This window comes from Entelurus aequoreus, linkage group LG28 (assembly GCF_033978785.1).
Source record: "Entelurus aequoreus isolate RoL-2023_Sb linkage group LG28, RoL_Eaeq_v1.1, whole genome shotgun sequence".
Taxonomy (NCBI): Eukaryota; Metazoa; Chordata; class Actinopteri; order Syngnathiformes; family Syngnathidae; genus Entelurus; species Entelurus aequoreus.
This window is the reverse complement of record NC_084758.1, coordinates 24,187,459-24,206,415: the sequence shown is the minus strand read 5'-3', so window position 1 is coordinate 24,206,415 and position 18,957 is coordinate 24,187,459. Positions and strand designations below refer to the sequence as shown.

The 18,957-nt window shown below is 39.6% G+C and overlaps 1 protein-coding gene across 7 annotated transcripts in view; it reads left to right on the top strand.

The window, feature by feature from the left end:
* enox2 (ecto-NOX disulfide-thiol exchanger 2) overlaps positions 1-18,957 on the top strand; it is a 491,895-nt gene that overhangs the window by 444,275 nt on the left and 28,663 nt on the right. For all 7 annotated transcript variants that reach the window (XM_062039950.1, XM_062039943.1, XM_062039947.1 and 4 more), the window contains 2 exons: positions 1,595-1,782; positions 16,159-16,290. In XM_062039950.1, coding sequence (XP_061895934.1) covers positions 1,595-1,782; positions 16,159-16,290 — 320 coding nt within the window. The remainder of the gene's footprint in view (positions 1-1,594; positions 1,783-16,158; positions 16,291-18,957) is intronic.

Below are 18,957 nucleotides of genomic sequence, written 5' to 3'. Positions count from 1 at the left end.
ATTTTCTACTGCTTGTCCCTTTTTGGGGTCGCGGGGGGTGCTGGAGCCTATCTCAGCTGCATTCGGGCGGAAGGCGGTGTACACCCAGGACAAGTCGCCACCTCACCACAGGGCCAACACAGATTGACAGACAACATTCACACTCACATTGACACACTACTTTGTTTAAATATTTGTTTTTGTTTTATTGACATTTTGTATTTTACCTTTTAATTCCATCTCACTGCTCTTTGTTTACATAAATACAGTAGTTATACTTACTAATATTACTTACTTTGTTTAAAAAAATGTTTTTAGTTTTATTGACATTTTGTATTTTACTTTTTAATTCCATCTCACTGCTCTTTGTTTACATAATTACAGTAGTTATACTTACTAATATTACTTACTTTGTTTAAATATTTTTTTTGTTTTATTGACATTTTGTATTTTACCTTTTAATTCCATCTCACTGCTCTTTGTTTACATAATTACAGTAGTTATACTTACTAATATTACTTACTTTGTTTTTTTGTTTTATTGACATTTTGTATTTTACTTTTTAATTCCATCTCACTGCTCTTTGTTTACATAATTACAGTAGTTATACTTACTAATATTACTTACTTTGTTTAAATATTTTTTTAGTTTTATTGACATTTTGTATTTTACCTTTTAATTCCATCTCACTGCTCTTTGTTTACATAATTACAGTAGTTATACTTACTAATATTACTTACTTTGTTTAAAAATTTTGTTTTTGTTTTATTGACATTTTGTATTTTACCTTTTAATTCCATCTCACTGCTTTTTGTTTACATAATTACAGTAGTTATACTTACTAATATTACTTACTTTGTTTAAATATATATTTTTTGTTTTACTGACATTTTGTATTTTACCTTTTAATTCCATCTCAGTGCTTTTTGTTTACATAATTACAGTAGTTATACTTACTAATATTACTTAGTTTAAAAAAAAAAGGTTTTATTGACATTTTGTATTTAACCTTTTAATTTAATCTCACTGCTCTTTTTTTACATAATTACAGTAGTTATACTTAATAATATTACTTACTTTGTTGAAATATTTTTTTTGTTTTATTGACATTTTGTATTTTACCTTTTAATTCCATCTCACTGCTCTTTGTTTACATAATTACAGTAGTTATACTTACTAATTATACTTACTTTGTTTAAATAATTTTTTTTGTTTTATTGACATTTTGTATTTTACCTTTTAATTCCAACCGTACGGTCCCTCAACTTACAAGCTTAATTGGTTCTGTGACAAAGCTCTTAACTCAAAACACGTGTATCCCAAATCAATGTCGACTCCAAACTAGGGTTGTACGGTTTACCGGTATTAATAAAGTACCGTGGTACTAATGAATTAAGAACCGTACTATAGTGCTTCTGAAAAATACAGGTGCGTGCCGTCGTCACATTGCTGGTAAAACGAGCAGAGGCGTATGTTAGGCAGTACTTACAAGCAGAAACAGTGTTGAGATAGAAAAGGGAATAGGGATAGAAAAGCCTGAAATGTACCTTGAAACACGACACGCTTGAAAAGCCGCACTCTGCGACCCCCTTGTGACCGCGCCGTCTCCGTCCAGGTGTGTCGCAGGTGGAGGCCCTGAAAGAGGAGAACGACTCGCTGCGCTGTCAGCTGGACGCCTACAGGAACGAGGTGGAGCTGCTGAAGCAAGAGCAGGGCAAGAACCAGCCGGTGAGGAGCGAGGAGGAGAGCACGCACAGCCAGCAGCTCAGCTTCCTGCAGCAGGCCCTGGCAGGCATGCAGAAGGTAAGCAATGCACTCCCATGTGAGGTACACCTGCAATATCCACTAGGACAAGACACTGGATACACTAAAAATATACAAGCTCTAATAAAGAAATTATTTAGCAATGTAGATAAAACTTAGTTTTAAATGAGACTGTCAATAAGTATTATCATAACAATAGTGGAAGTTTGTTGTTAAAACAGACTTCTCATGCATAACATATGTTCTTGATTACTGTCTCTTTATTATACGCCCCGTTTTATTTGGCCGCTCCACAACGTTGTGTGCCTCCAAGTTTCTTCCTCAATAATCCTTTTTTATTTGCTGAGCCACCTGACATATAGTTAAATAAACTGGCAACGTTGTTTAATATTGAGTTTGTAGCAATAAACGCCTCCCCCTATTTGGACCACTATTTTGCAGCAATACAGTAAATTGCAATCCAGAAAATGTCTATAAACATGAATTTTTAGTCATATTCTGTATTTACACTATATTGCCAAAAGTATTTGGCCACCTGCCTTGACTCACATGTGAAGGGGCCCCCTCCAAACTGTTCCCACAAGGTTGGGAGCGTGGAATTGTCCAAAATGTTTCGGTATCCTGGAGCATTCAAAGTTCCTTTTACTGGAACTAAGCCCAACTCCTGAAAAACAACCCCACACCACAATTCCTCCTCCACCAAATTTCACACTCGGCACAATGCAGTCCAAAATTAAAGTTAAAGTACCAATGAGTGTCTCACACACACACTAGGTGTGGCGAAATTATTCTCTGCATTTGACCCATCACCCTTGATCACCCCCTGGGAGGTGAGGGGAGCAGTGAGCAGCAGCGGTGGCCGCGCCCGGGAATCATTTTTGGTGATTTAACCCCCAATTCCAACCCTTGATGCTGAGTGCCAAGCAGGGAGGGAATGGGTCCCATTTTTATAGTCTTTGGTATGACTCGGCCGGGGTTTAAACTCACGACCTACCGAGCTCAGGGCGGACACTCTAACCACTAGGCCACTGAACAGGAACACTGAAATGTAGCGTTCTCCTGGCAACCTCCAAACCCGTCCATCAGATTGCCAGATGGAAAAGCGTGATTCATCAGTCCAGAGAAGGCGTCTCCACTGCTCTAGAGTCCAGTGGCGACATGCTTTACACCACTGCATCCCACGCTTTGCATTGGACTTGGTGATGTATGGCTTAGATGCAGCTGCTCGGCCATGGAAACCCATTCCATGAAGCTCTCTGCGTACTGTACGTGGGCTAATTGAAAGGTCACATGAAGTTTCAGCATCCGCTGAGCCCTCTCTGTCAGTTTACGTGGCCTACCACTTGGTGGCTGAGTTGCTGTTGTTCCCAACTCTTCCATTTTCTTACGATAAAGCCAACAGTTGACTTTGGAATTTTTAGGAGCGAGGACATTTCACGACTGGATTTGTTGCACAGGTGGCATCCTATGACAGTTTCACGCTGGAAATCACTGAGAGCGGCCCATTCTTTCACAAATGTTTGTAGAAACAGTCTCCATGCCTAAGTGCTTGAGTTTATACACCTGTGGCCGGGCCAAGTGATTAGGACACCAGATTCTCATCATTTGGATGGGTGGCCAAATACTTTTGGCAATATAGTGTCTGTAAAGGCAGAGTTATATTTATAATTTTTACCTTCCTTGTGGTCTACAGATTCAGAACATGCAATAATGGTGCTTTAGCTAACATTTTCCATAGATTTAAAGGTGTATCATATGCATGGCTTGGGTAAAGTTAGGCAAGAAACATGAACCTGCTTTGCTTTTATGTCAACTTTAATACTTTTTTTTTTAAATGAAACAAACCAAACTGCTAGCGGTTTTTAACTAAAACATTTTAAATTAACTTTTTTTTATGAAATGTAATTTATTTTTAAGAAGTCTATTTTTAAGGAAGTGCAACAGTAATTGTCAAACAGTTTGAATATTTATTTAGGAAATTTAAAGGGGAACTTTGTCCATTATTCACAATCCTTTTGTGAGGCAAGAACACATGTTTTTATTTTCTTTATGCATTCCAACTCGTAAATAACCGCTAGCAAGAGTCAGCTAACTATGCAGGTATTGGGATTTGCTCTATTCCACCTATAAGGCATTCTAAAAAAAATGTGTAAAAACCTCCATTAACGTTGTCCATACACGCTGTATGTATATATGTATGTAATGTAATAACAAACACATTCCTAATAACATGTATTATGTACATATTTTGCTGATTTTAAGCATACGGCGACATATTAATTTCACGGACACGTCCCAAATAGAGATGTCCGATAATGGCTTTTTTGCCTATATCCGATATTCCGATATTGTCCAACTCTTAATTACCGATTCCGATACCGATATATACAGTTGTGGTATTAACACATTATTATGCCTAATTTTGTTGTGATGCCCCGCTGGATGCATTAAACAATGTAACAAGGTTTTCCAAAATAAATCAACTCAAGTTATGAAAAAAAATGCCAACATGGCACTGCCATATTTATTATTGAAGTCACAAAGTGCATTATTTTTTTTAACATACCTCAAAACAGCAGCTTGGAATGTGGGACATGCTCTCCCTGAGAGAGCATGAGGAGGTTGAGGTGGGCGGGGTTGAGGTGGGGGGACAGGGACGCAGGGGGTGTATATTGTAGCATCCCGGAAGAGTTAGTGCTGCTAGGGGTTCTGGGTATTTGTTCTGTTGTGTTTATGTTGTGTTACGGTGCGGATGTTCTCCCGAAATGTGTTTGTCATTCTTGTATGGTGTAGGGTTCACAGTGTGGCGCATATTTGTAACAGTGTTAAAGTTGTTAATACGTTCACCCTCAGTGTGACCTGTATGGCTGTTGACAAATTTTGCCTTGCATTCACTTGAGTGTGTGAAAAGCCGTAGATACTTTAATCTTTAATCTTTATATTATGTGATTGGGCGGCACGCAAAAGCAGTGCCTTTAAGGTTTATTGGCGCTCTGTACTTCTCCCTACGTCCGTGTACCACTCCGTACAGCGGCGTTTTAAAAAAAGTCATACATTTTACTTTTTGAAACTGATACCGATAATTACCGATATTACATTTTAAAGCATTTATCGGCAGCCCGATATTATCAGACATCTCTAGTCACAACGTTTACTTTTTCCTTCAACAACAACACTACTAATCACGGCGGACTTCATGAGAGACAGTGACTACTTTGGGACAAATGATGATCCACAACCTTAAGTATTTGAGTTTGAATATACGGAGGATGCGCTACAAGTTTTAGAAGGTGAGTAATAAGCACACCCAGCAAGTAGCACCATTGCTAAGAGCTCAACAAGAATTACAAACAACAATTAAAGTTGCAAGCAGTGATGGACGGTACCGACTTTGACGGCACATACAATCCAAACCGGAGCAGTAATTAAAACTCTTTCATCAACTTTTAATAAGAAGCATTCAATCTCTCTCCTGTGCTAGCTAGTTTGACGCCGGCCATGTTAAACGCGCTTAGAGGAGATAATGTTTAAAAAAAGGTGACTGTTTTGACCCAACTTTTATTTTGAAGGGGGAATTGCAAACTTCATGTTGATTTGTTCTGGGGGTTGTGTAGGTCTAAGTGAGACCTACATAGAGGTTTTTGTTTCATGTCTCTACGACATTCCTACTGGAAGTTACACGCAGTTTTGTCTGTGTTTTCTTCCTAGGAGCAGTTTTGTCTGTGTTTTCTTCCTAGGGGGCGCTAGAGTGCAATTTTGAGTTTTGGGGTTTGGTTTTTTTATTAGATCGCAATTTTCACCAGTCCTGATGTGTGTGTCCACTTTTGCGAGTTTTGAAGCATGTTAAGGGGGTCAAATTACAGCTCAAAGAGGCAAGGGTGACTGTTTTTACAAAACTTTTGTTTTGAAGGGGGAATTGCCAACTTCCTGTTGATTTTTGCTGAAGGATGTCAGTGTATGAAATCTAGGTCTAAGTGAGACCTACATAGAGGTTTTTGTTTCATGTCTCTACGACATTCCTACTGGAAGTTACAGGCAGTTTTGTCTGTCTTTTCTTCCTAGGGGGCGCTAGAGCGCAATTTTGAGTTTTGGGGTTTGGTTTTTTGATTAGATCGCAATTTTCGCCAGTCCTGATGTGTGTGTCCAGTTTGGTGAGTTTTGAAGCATGTTAAGGGGGTCAAATTACAGCTCAAAGAGGCAAAGGTGACTGTTTTTACAAAACTTTTGTTTTGAAGGGGGAATTGCCAACTTCCTGTTGATTTTTGCTGAATGATGTCATTGTATGAAATCTAGGTCTAAGTGAGACCTACATAGAGGTTTTTGTTTCATGTCTCTACGACATTCCTACTGGAAGTTACAGGCAGTTTTGTCTGTGTTTTCCTCCTAGGGGGCGCTAGAGCGCAATTTTGAGTTTTGGGGTTTGGTTTTTTTATTAGATCGCAATTTTCGCCTGTCCTGATGTGTGTGTCCAGTTTGGTGAGTTTTGAAGCATGTTAAGGGGGTCAAATTACAGCTCAAAGAGGCGGCGTATAATAATAATAATAAAACCTTAGAAATACAATAGGTCCTCTGTCCCAAAGGGACATTCGGTCCCTAAATGATGATCCACAACCTTAACTATTTGAGTTTGAATATACGGAGGATGCGCTACAAGTTTTAGAAGGTGAGTAATAAGCACACCCAGCAAGTAGCACCATTGCTAAGAGCTCAACAAGAATTACAAACAACAATTAAAGTTGCAACCAGCGATGGACGGGACCGACTTTGACGGCACATAAAATCCAAACCGGAGCAGTAATTAAAACTCTTTCATCCACTTTTAATCAGAAGTGTTCAATCTCTCTCCTGTGCTAGAGCGCAATTTTGAGTTTTGGGGTTTGGCTTTTTTATTAGATCACAATTTTCACCAGTCCTGATGTGTGTGTCCAGTTTGGTGAGTTTTGAAGCATGCTAAGGGGGTCAAATTACAGCTCAAAGAGGCAAAGGTGACTGTTTTTACAAAACTTTTGTTTTGAAGGGGGAATTGCCAACTTCCTGTTGATTTTTGCTGAAGGATGTCCGTGTATGAAATCTAGGTCTAAGTGAGACCTACATAAAGGTTTTTGTTTCATTTCTCTACGACATTCCTACTGGAAGTTACAGGCAGTTTTGTCTGTGTTTTCTTCCCAGGGGGCGCTAGAGCGCAATTTTGAGTTTTGGGGTTTGGTTTTTTTGATTAGATCGCAATTTTCGCCAGTCCTGATGTGTGTGTCCAGTTTGGTGAGTTTTGAAGCATGTTAAGGGGGTCAAATTACAGCTCAAAGAGGCGGCGGTATAATAATAATAATAAAACCTTAGAAATACAATAGGTCCTCTGTCCCAAAGGGACATTCGGTCCCTAAATGATGATCCACAACCTTAACTATTTGAGTTTGAATATACGGAGGATGCGCTACAAGTTTTAGAAGGTGAGTAATAAGCACACCCAGCAAGTAGCACCATTGCTAAGAGCTCAACAAGAATTACAAACAACAATTAAAGTTGCAAGCAGCGATGGACGGGACCGACTTTGACGGCACATAAAATCCAAACCGGAGCAGTAATTAAAACTCTTTCATCAACTTTTAGTCAGAAGTGTTCAATCTCTCTCCTGTGCTAGAGCGCAATTTTGAGTTTTGGGGTTTGGCTTTTTTATTAGATCACAATTTTCACCAGTCCTGATGTGTGTGTCCAGTTTGGTGAGTTTTGAAGCATGTTAAGGGGGTCAAATTACAGCTCAAAGAGGCAAAGGTGACTGTTTTTACAAAACTTTTGTTTTGAAGGGGGAATGGCCAACTTCCTGTTGATTTTTGCTGAAGGATGTCAGTGTATGAAATCTAGGTCTAAGTGAGACCTACATAAAGGTTTTTGTTTCATGTCTCTACGACATTCCTACTGGAAGTTACAGGCAGTTTTGTCTGTGTTTTACTCCTAGGGGGCGCTAGAGCGCAATTTTGAGTTTTGGGGTTTGGCTTTTTTATTAGATCGCAATTTTCGCCAGTCCTGATGTGTGTGTCCAGTTTGGTGAGTTTTGAAGCATTTTAAGGGGGTCAAATTACAGCTCAAAGAGGCGGCGGTATAATAATAATAAATTACAGCTCAAAGAGGCAAAGGTGACTGTTTTTACAAAACTTTTTGTTTCATGTCTCTACGGCATTCCTACTGGAAGTTACAGGCAGTTTTGTCTGTGTTTTCCTCCTAGGGGGCGCTAGAGCGCAATTTTGAGTTTTGGGGTTTGGCTTTTTTATTAGATCGCAATTTTCGCCAGTCCTGATGTGTGTGTCCAGTTTGGTGAGTTTTGAAGCATGTTAAGGGGGTCAAATTACAGCTCAAAGAGGCGACGGTATAATAATAATAATAAAACCTTAGAAATACAATAGGTCCTCTGTCCCAAAGGGACATTCGGTCGCTAAATATAATTTTCCTTCAACAACCACATAAACTTCTACACATGCAGACTTCATGGGAGACAACAAACATAAAACAGACACTTACTGCAACAAAAGCGCCTTATTGCAGTGAAACTTGCCAAAGGACATATAAGCAAATATTAACATTGCTGTATGTATACTTTTGACCCAGCAGATTTGCTCACATTTCCAGTAGACCCATAATAAATTAAATGTGCTCCAATCACTCTATCACAAAAAAATAAGAGTTGTAGAAATGATTGGAAAGTCAAGACAGCCATGACATTATGTTCTTTACAAGTGTATGTCAACTTTTGAGCACGACTATGTGATCTTGTCTTACATACATGTGGGTCTGTTCCGCACTAAGAACCATTCTTACAAATACATCGTTAGTTTGTATGCTTTCTTTGCTTCCTAAGATGTTTGCCATAAGTAATAAAGCATGCACTTTCATGATGATGTACACACCTTCAAGTAGCGGCTGAGGTTTTGCTTTTTTAAATGAGATTTTGGAAAAGAGCATCTTCGTTAATATTGCATAAGCCTGTTTTTCATCCGGCTCTGATCGCAGGTCTCCACGCTTAAGAGAGAAGAGAATCCATTAATGTCCCGCTGTTCGTGTCTGCTTTCGCCGAGTAATTACCTTTTATATTGAAGGGCTGAATGGATTCCATGAATTGGACGGCTGTAAATTGGGCACGTCTTCCCTCGCCGGGGCGTCCGCGCATGCACATGTCGCTCCCCCCCTCCCTCCCTAATGTGAATTAGCGAGCGCCCGTTGCACAAAGGCACTCCCGAGACCCCCTGCATCTCGCGCCAAACATCTCCTCAACAGGATTGGCGCCGCGGGGGGGCTCCACCTTTTTCATCTGCCTACGGCGGATAACTTCAGAAGGGCAGGAGCGCGATAAGAATATTTGTTAGCGATCAAGGAGGAATCCCAAATGACTCTCATTTTGTATCCCTCGCTTGTTTCTAATATCGCGCCTGACAAAGATGCTTTTTTTTTTTTTTTACCTTCACCTTTTGGCTTTCACACTGCAAAAAGTCAGTGTTCAAAAACAAGAAAAAACAATACAAAAATGAGGGGCATTTTACTTGAACTAAGCAAAATTATCTGCCAATAGAACAAGAACATTTGGCTTGTCAAGACTTTCCAAAACAAGTCAAATTAAAGCTGCAAGCAGCGTTGGTCGGGTCCGCATTTTGGCTGGTGATAGTCCTAGGTGTCCAATACCTTTGTCTATTCTAAGTCCTAAATGTCCCAATACTTTTGACCAGTGTGAGTCCTAGTGTACCAATACTTTTGACCAGTGTGAGTCCTAGTGTACCAATACTTTTGACCAGTGTGAGTCCTAGTGTCCCAATACTTTTGACCAGTGTGAGTCCTAGTGTCCCAATACTTTTGACCAGTGTGAGTCCTAGTGTACCAATACTTTTGACCAGTGTGAGTCCTAGTGTCCCAATACTTTTGACCAGTGTGAGTCCTAGTGTCCCAATACTTTTGACCAGTGTGAGTCCTAGTGTACCAATACTTTTGACCAGTGTGAGTCCTAGTGTCCCAATACTTTTGACCAGTGTGAGTCCTAGTGTCCCAATACTTTTGACCAGTGTGAGTCCTAGTGTCCCAATACTTTTGACCAGTGTGAGTCCTAGTGTACCAATACTTTTGACCAGTGTGAGTCCTAGTGTACCAATACTTTTGACCAGTGTGAGTCCTAGTGTACCAATACTTTTGACCAGTGTGAGTCCTAGTGTCCCAATACTTTTGACCAGTGTGAGTCCTAGTGTCCCAATACTTTTGACCAGTGTGAGTCGTAGTGTACCAATACTTTTGACCAGTGTGAGTCCTAGTGTACAATACTTTTGACCAGTGTGAGTCCTAGTGTACCAATACTTTTGACCAGTGTGAGTCCTAGTGTCCCAATACTTTTGACCAGTGTGAGTCCTAGTGTCCCAATACTTTTGACCAGTGTGAGTCCTAGTGTCCCAATACTTTTGACCAGTGTGAGTCCTAGTGTACCAATACTTTTGACCAGTGTGAGTCCTAGTGTCCCAATACTTTTGACCAGTGTGAGTCCTAGTGTCCCAATACTTTTGACCAGTGTGAGTCCTAGTGTACCAATACTTTTGACCAGTGTGAGTCCTAGTGTCCCAATACTTTTGACCAGTGTGAGTCCTAGTGTACCAATACTTTTGACCAGTGTGAGTCGTAGTGTACCAATACTTTTGACCAGTGTGAGTCCTAGTGTCCCAATACTTTTGACCAGTGTGAGTCGTAGTGTACCAATACTTTCGACCAGTGTGAGTCGTAGTGTACCAATACTTTTGACCAGTGTGAGTCCTAGTGTCCCAATACTTTTGACCAGTGTGAGTCCTAGTGTACCAATACTTTTGACCAGTGTGAGTCCTAGTGTACCAATACTTTTGACCAGTGTGAGTCGTAGTGTACCAATACTTTCGACCAGTGTGAGTCCTAGTGTACCAATACTTTTGACCAGTGTGAGTCCTAGTGTCCCAATACTTTTGACCAGTGTGAGTCCTAGTGTACCAATACTTTTGACCAGTGTGAGTCCTAGTGTACCAATACTTTTGACCAGTGTGAGTCCTAGTGTCCCAATACTTTTGACCAGTGTGAGTCCTAGTGTACCAATACTTTTGACCAGTGTGAGTCGTAGTGTACCAATACTTTTGACCAGTGTGAGTCGTAGTGTACCAATACTTTCGACCAGTGTGAGTCGTAGTGTACCAATACTTTTGACCAGTGTGAGTCCTAGTGTCCCAATACTTTTGACCAGTGTGAGTCCTAGTGTACCAATACTTTTGACCAGTGTGAGTCCTAGTGTACCAATACTTTTGACCAGTGTGAGTCGTAGTGTACCAATACTTTTGACCAGTGTGAGTCCTAGTGTCCCAATACTTTTGACCAGTGTGAGTCCTAGTGTACCAATACTTTTGACCAGTGTGAGTCCTAGTGTACCAATACTTTTGACCAGTGTGAGTCGTAGTGTACCAATACTTTTGACCAGTGTGAGTCGTAGTGTACCAATACTTTCGACCAGTGTGAGTCGTAGTGTACCAATACTTTTGACCAGTGTGAGTCCTAGTGTCCCAATACTTTTGACCAGTGTGAGTCCTAGTGTACCAATACTTTTGACCAGTGTGAGTCCTAGTGTACCAATACTTTTGACCAGTGTGAGTCCTAGTGTCCCAATACTTTTGACCAGTGTGAGTCCTAGTGTCCCAATACTTTTGACCAGTGTGAGTCCTAGTGTACCAATACTTTTGACCAGTGTGAGTCCTAGTGTACCAATACTTTTGACCAGTGTGAGTCGTAGTGTACCAATACTTTCGACCAGTGTGAGTCCTAGTGTACCAATACTTTTGACCAGTGTGAGTCCTAGTGTCCCAATACTTTTGACCAGTGTGAGTCCTAGTGTACCAATACTTTTGACCAGTGTGAGTCCTAGTGTACCAATACTTTTGACCAGTGTGAGTCGTAGTGTACCAATACTTTCGACCAGTGTGAGTCCTAGTGTACCAATACTTTTGACCAGTGTGAGTCCTAGTGTCCCAATACTTTTGACCAGTGTGAGTCCTAGTGTACCAATACTTTTGACCAGTGTGAGTCCTAGTGTACCAATACTTTTGACCAGTGTGAGTCCTAGTGTCCCAATACTTTTGACCAGTGTGAGTCCTAGTGTACCAATACTTTTGACCAGTGTGAGTCGTAGTGTACCAATACTTTTGACCAGTGTGAGTCGTAGTGTACCAATACTTTCGACCAGTGTGAGTCGTAGTGTACCAATACTTTTGACCAGTGTGAGTCCTAGTGTCCCAATACTTTTGACCAGTGTGAGTCCTAGTGTACCAATACTTTTGACCAGTGTGAGTCCTAGTGTACCAATACTTTTGACCAGTGTGAGTCGTAGTGTACCAATACTTTTGACCAGTGTGAGTCGTAGTGTCCCAATACTTTTGACCAGTGTGAGTCCTAGTGTACCAATACTTTTGACCAGTGTGAGTCCTAGTGTACCAATACTTTTGACCAGTGTGAGTCGTAGTGTACCAATACTTTTGACCAGTGTGAGTCGTAGTGTACCAATACTTTCGACCAGTGTGAGTCGTAGTGTACCAATACTTTTGACCAGTGTGAGTCCTAGTGTCCCAATACTTTTGACCAGTGTGAGTCCTAGTGTACCAATACTTTTGACCAGTGTGAGTCCTAGTGTACCAATACTTTTGACCAGTGTGAGTCGTAGTGTACCAATACTTTTGACCAGTGTGAGTCGTAGTGTCCCAATACTTTTGACCAGTGTGAGTCCTAGTGTACCAATACTTTTGACCAGTGTGAGTCGTAGTGTACCAATACTTTTGACCAGTGTGAGTCGTAGTGTACCAATACTTTTGACCAGTGTGAGTCCTAGTGTCCCAATACTTTTGACCAGTGTGAGTCCTAGTGTACCAATACTTTTGACCAGTGTGAGTCGTAGTGTACCAATACTTTTGACCAGTGTGAGTCGTAGTGTACCAATACTTTTGACCAGTGTGAGTCCTAGTGTCCCAATACTTTTGACCAGTGTGAGTCCTAGTGTACCAATACTTTTGACCAGTGTGAGTCCTAGTGTACCAATACTTTTGACCAGTGTGAGTCCTAGTGTCCCAATACTTTTGACCAGTGTGAGTCCTAGTGTACCAATACTTTTGACCAGTGTGAGTCCTAGTGTCCCAATACTTTTGACCAGTGTGAGTCCTAGTGTACCAATACTTTTGACCAGTGTGAGTCGTGGTGTACCAATACTTTTGACCAGTGTGAGTCCTAGTGTCCCAATACTTTTGACCAGTGTGAGTCGTAGTGTACCAATACTTTTGACCAGTGTGAGTCCTAGTGTACCAATACTTTTGACCAGTGTGAGTCGTGGTGTACCAATACTTTTGACCAGTGTGAGTCCTAGTGTCCCAATACTTTTGTGTAGTGTACCTACCTTCTCTGCATTCTGTGCTCACGCTGTTGCTTTCTGCTTTTAAGCAGCCATCGTAAAACAACAGCAGCTGAGCAGCATCAGAGCAGTGGTTCTTTGAAGGCTCGTAAAATCAAAACGGTAGCACTTATCGAAACGCCGGCGTCAACTTTTAATCAGAAGGGTTCAATCTCTCTCCTGTAGTAGTTTGAAGCCGAAACGACAAATGCGCTCAGAGTAGATAATGTTTGATGTTTGGTGACCGTTTTTTTAAAAAATGTAGTTTTGAAGGGAAGATTGCAAACTTCCTGTTGATTTTTGCTGAAGGATGTCAATCTATGAAATGTAGGTGTAAGTGAGACCTACATAGAGGTATTTGTTTCATGTCTCTAAGACGTTCCTACCTGAAGTTACAAGCAGTTTTGTCTGTGTTTTCCTCTGAGGAGCAGTTTTGTCTGTGTTTTATTCAAAAATTGCGCGAGAGCGCAATTTTGAGTTTTGGGGTTCGGTTTTTTTCTTAGATCGCAATTTCCACCAGTCCCGATGTGTGTGAAAAGTTTGGTGAGTTTTGAAGTATTTTAAGGGGGTCAAATTACAGCTCAAAGAGGCAAAAATGAGTGTTTTTTGTCATTTTTTGTGTTGAAGGGGAAATTGCCAACTTCCTGTTGGTTTTTGCCCGAGGATGTGAAATTATGAAATGTAGGTCTAAGTCAGACCTACATAGAGGTTTTTGTTTCATGTCTCTACGACCTTCCTAGTGGGAGTTACAGGCAGTTTGTTTTTGGTTTTTTCCTAGGAGGGCGCTAGAGCGCAATTTTGATTTTTGGGGTTTGGTTTTTCGACTAAGTGTTTGGGGCACGTTTTTCTATGTGTGTGTCAAATTTGGTGAGTTTTGAAGCATGTTAAGGGGGCAAAGTAGTGCGCAAAGCTGCGGAATAATAATAACTTTATACAGGGTACATGCGAACCCTAATAATAATAAAACCTTACAATTTCAATAGTGTCCTTTGTCCCTGTACAAAGGACTCCCACAGGGAGTCCTTTGTACAGGGTACATGCGGACCCTAATTAGCTAACCTCAATGAACCCAAAAATACCTCAAAATAAGTATATTCTCACTAATAACAAGTGCACTTTTCTTGGTAGAAAAAACTAATATGAGACCTTTTTGCTCAATCTGTTGAAAAATATTCTTAAATGAAGTAAACGCTAGTGCCATTATCTTGACATAATGATATGCGCTCGGCATTACATTTCTTGAAACCAGCAAACTTATACTAAAAACTAATTTATTGTTCTTAATGGAAAGGCAACAAGGCAACCGCTTGTTACTCTCGGGGTCTCCTAGCCGCTCAGGCAAATCATATTGTCTAAAAATGCATTTTTCCATGGATAACATGACATCATCGCGCCAAGTGCGTGCTCTTTCAGTCAATTAGTGCGCATATATACAGCCCGGCCCCCGGCCAAAAATGTTTTAATTGTAATTTTGAAGAATTTTCCTGAATGTGCATGAACTATTTCTGTTCAAAATTGTTTGAAATGTCACATGTTAAGTGTTTAAATCAGGGGTGTCCAAACACTAAAAAATCAAAAGCAAGCGGGGGCCATTTTGATATTTTTTATTTTAAAAACCAATACAATATATGTATAAAAAAGATACATTTAGGCCTCCACTCAGGCTTGATCCCAGGGACCCCAAAGGGTTTTGGTAAAAAAAATATAAAAAATGTGTCATTATTCAGTATTATTATTTTTATTATTATTCAAGTTTTAAATCCATAGATCAACATTAGGTCTGTCTGTCAATATAACATTTTTAAAGATTTAAGTCGTATGCTCTTTTTGTCATAGAAAACCCAGTTTTTTTATGGAAAAACACAAAATATGCAATATTTTCACCCAATAAAATTTTCAAGTGGAATATTTGAGATTATATAATAATTGGAGCCTTAAAAAGGTCAATAACTCACAACACCATTGATTTTAATTCATTATTATTTTTTGAGCAATGACACTTAAAAACAAATCACACAAAAATTATTGGGGAACCAAAATGGTCCTACTCATTAAAGTGTTAAAAAATAAATTATACATTTTTTTTACTGTTTACTTTTTACACAATAATCTCGAGATCAACTTCAGATCTATCCGTCAATTATACGTTTTATTGTTGTCTGTTTTTTGTTTGTTCGTTTTAGGCCCTTCTAAAAAAAAAAAAAAAAAAAACAGCTACATTTTTTATATGGCAAACACAAAATATGCAACATTTTCCCCAAAAAATATCTCAAAGTGCAATATTTAATGTGACGTAATTGGAGCCTTGGATAGGTGAATAATTCATAATAACATTGATTTTCATTCATTATTATTTTTTAAAGAAAGAAACAGCCTGCATGGCAGCTTCGTGTTATTAGAGTAAACATTGCAACATTTTATTGTTACATTTCACCTGTTTGCTCTTTTATACCACTTTTTATGTTTTTAATTTTTTTTAATCGTATTTTAAAATGGGCCGTGGGGCCGTTAAAAAATGGCCCCCGGGCCGCACTTTGGACACCCCTGGTTTAAATAGTCAGTTTACTGTACTGTGCCAACTGTACTACTATATGAGTACATATTTTCTATTGTTTCATTGAAAATAAAACAGCAAAGTCCATTTGGCTGTCATCTGTTTTAATTATGAGACACAATTGTGTCAAAATCATGATTTTTTTTAATTTCATGCTTGAAATAATGACATTTTTACTTTGAAAAAGTAGTTTTATACTTGTGAGTGTTGATGACACAGCTTTGCAACAGTTGATATTCTAGTTTCAAGCATGTTTTACTCAATATAGGTCATCAAATCTCAGCAACAAGCTGTAATATCTTACTGATACTTTAGGACCAAAACCCTTAAACAAGTAAAACACTCTAACATAAAATCTGCTTAGTGAGAAGAATTATCTTATCAGACAGAAAATAAGCAAATATCACCCTTATTTGAGATATTTCATCTTACTTGTTGTGTTGTGTTGCAGCAACTGCTGAAGATGAGGGAGGAATTAAAAGAGCGGGAGGCCGAGCTGGACAAGAGTCTGGAGGACAAGCAGGAGCTCAACCAACAAGTCCAGAACCTCAAGGAAGGACTGCAAAACCTGCAGAAGACACAGGTGACATACCACACACACACACACACATGGGAAGTACAAACCCCGTTTCCATATGAGTTGGGAAATTATGTTAGATGTAAATATAAACGGAATACAATGATTTGCAAATCCTTTTCAACCCATATTCAGTTGAATATGCTACAAAGACAACATATTTGATGTCCAAACTCATAAACTTTTTTTTTGCAAATAATCATTAACTTTAGAATTTGATGCCAACAACACGTGACAAAGAAGTTGGGAAAGGTGGCAATAAATACTGATAAAGTTGAGGAATGCTCATCAAACACTTATTTGGAACATCCCACAGGTGAACAGGCAAATTGGGAACAGGTGGGTGCCATGATTGGGTATAAAAGTAGATTCCATGAAATGCTCAGTCATTCACAAACAAGGATGGGGCGAGGGTCACCACTTTGTCAACAAATGCGTGAGCAAATTGTTGAACAGTTTAAGAAAAACCTTTCTCAACCAGCTATTGCAAGGAATTTAGGGATTTCACCATCTACGCTCCGTAATATCATCAAAGGGTTCAGAGAATCTGGAGAAATTACTGCACGTAAGCAGCTAAGCCCGTGACCTTCGATCCCTCAGGCTGTACTGCATCAACAAGCGACATCAATGTGTAAAGGATATCACCACATGGGCTCAGGAACACTTCAGAAACCCACTGTCAGTAACTAAAGTTGATCGCTACATCTGTAAGTGCAAGTTAAAACTCTCCTATGCAAGGCGAAAACCGTTTATCAACAACACCCAGAAACGCCGTCGGCTTCGCTGGGCCTGAGCTCATCTAAGATGGACTGATACAAAGTGGAAAAGTGTTCTGTGGTCTGACGAGTCCACATTTCAAAATGTTTTTGGAAACTGCGGACGTCGTGTCCTCCTGACCAAAGAGGAAAAGAACCATCCGGATTGTTATAGGCGCAAAGTTGAAAAGCCAGCATCTGTGATGGTATGGGGGTGTATTAGTGCCCAAGACATGGGTAACTTACACATCTGTGAAGGCGCCATTAATGCTGAAAGGTACATACAGGTTTTGGAGCAACATATGTTGCCATCCAAGCAACGTTACCATGGACGCCCCTGCTTATTTCAGCAAGACAATGCCAAGCTACGTGTTACAACAGCGTGGCTTCATAGTAAAAGAGTGCGGATACTAGACTGGCCTGCCTGTAGTCCAGACCTGTCTCCCATTGAAAATGTGTGGCGCATTATGAAGCCTAAAATAGCACAACGGAGACCCCCGGACTGTTGAACAACTTAAGCTGTACATCAAGCAAGAATGGGAAAGAATTCCACCTGAGAAGCTTCAAAAATGTGTCTCCTCAGTTCCCAAACGTTTACTGAGTGTTGTTAAAAGGAAAGGCCATGTAACACAGTGGTGAACATGCCCTTTCCCAACTACTTTGGCACGTGTTGCAGCCATGAAATTCTAAGTTAATTATTATTTGCCCCAAAAAAAAAAAGTTTATGAGTTTGAACATCAAATATGTTGTCTTTGTAGTGCATTCAACTGAATATGGGTTGAAAATGATTTGCAAATCATTGCATTCCGTTTATATTTACATCTAACACAATTTCCCAACTCATATGGAAACGGGGTTTGTATAAATCAACACAAAAGGACAGCGTGAGCTGTTTGAGTCTCACAAAAATAGCGCCCTCGTTTGAAACGAGGTGCCAAATATATCTTGTTTGCTTGCGTTTCCCGCACAGTCAGTCCGTGTTGCAATGTTCTGGTTCCCCTCCCCAACGAGCTCCGCTTGTGCTTTTTTTTTTTTTTTTTAAGGCGCACTATAATAGACTCTAATTGCCCTATACTTTGCTATTAAATGAGCCAATTCATTGGCCGGCATCCATCTTTTCAAGTCTGCTGCTCATATAACCACAGAGTGACACCTCGGGGGCACACCGATTTTAATCAGTCCTCTTTTATATTAGTCATATTTTGCTTCTTAGTTTCACAATAAAATGGATGGATTGTTGCAGTGCAACATCCTCGGTGACGTGGGGAGCTTCTCAAAGTCGGGAGTGCCCAGGACCACCAAAGTAGACACTTTTCTTTTTTTTTTCCATTTCATTTTATTTCAGGCAATGACATACAAAAGTACAAAGTTGACAACACATAATAATATAAATTAATATAGTGCAAAAGGTAATGTATAGTATGTAATGCATGATTGTCCAGTTTTGCCTGAAAGGGAGTGGGAAGAAGATCATTTATTTAATCCCACCCTCAGTTCTCCATTCTGTGATTATTCACATGAGTTTCACTCTTACTTTGTTCAAGGATTATAATACACATGTTGTATCATAGTGGCATTACCACAGGTAACAATCATTATTACACTGTAACAATCATTTGTATCAACAATGTAGGAATAATGAATATACCAACAATGGTAATAGACAAAATACCAACAATGGTAATAGACAACATAGCAATAATGGTAATAGACAACATAGCAACAATGGTAATAGACAACATAGCAACAATGGTAATAGACAACATAGCAATAATGGTAATAGACAACATAGCAACAATGGTAATAGACAACATAGCAACAATGGTAATAGACAACATAGCAACAATGGTAATAGACAACATAGCAATAATGGTAATAGACAACATAGCAATAATGGTAATAGACAACATACCAACAA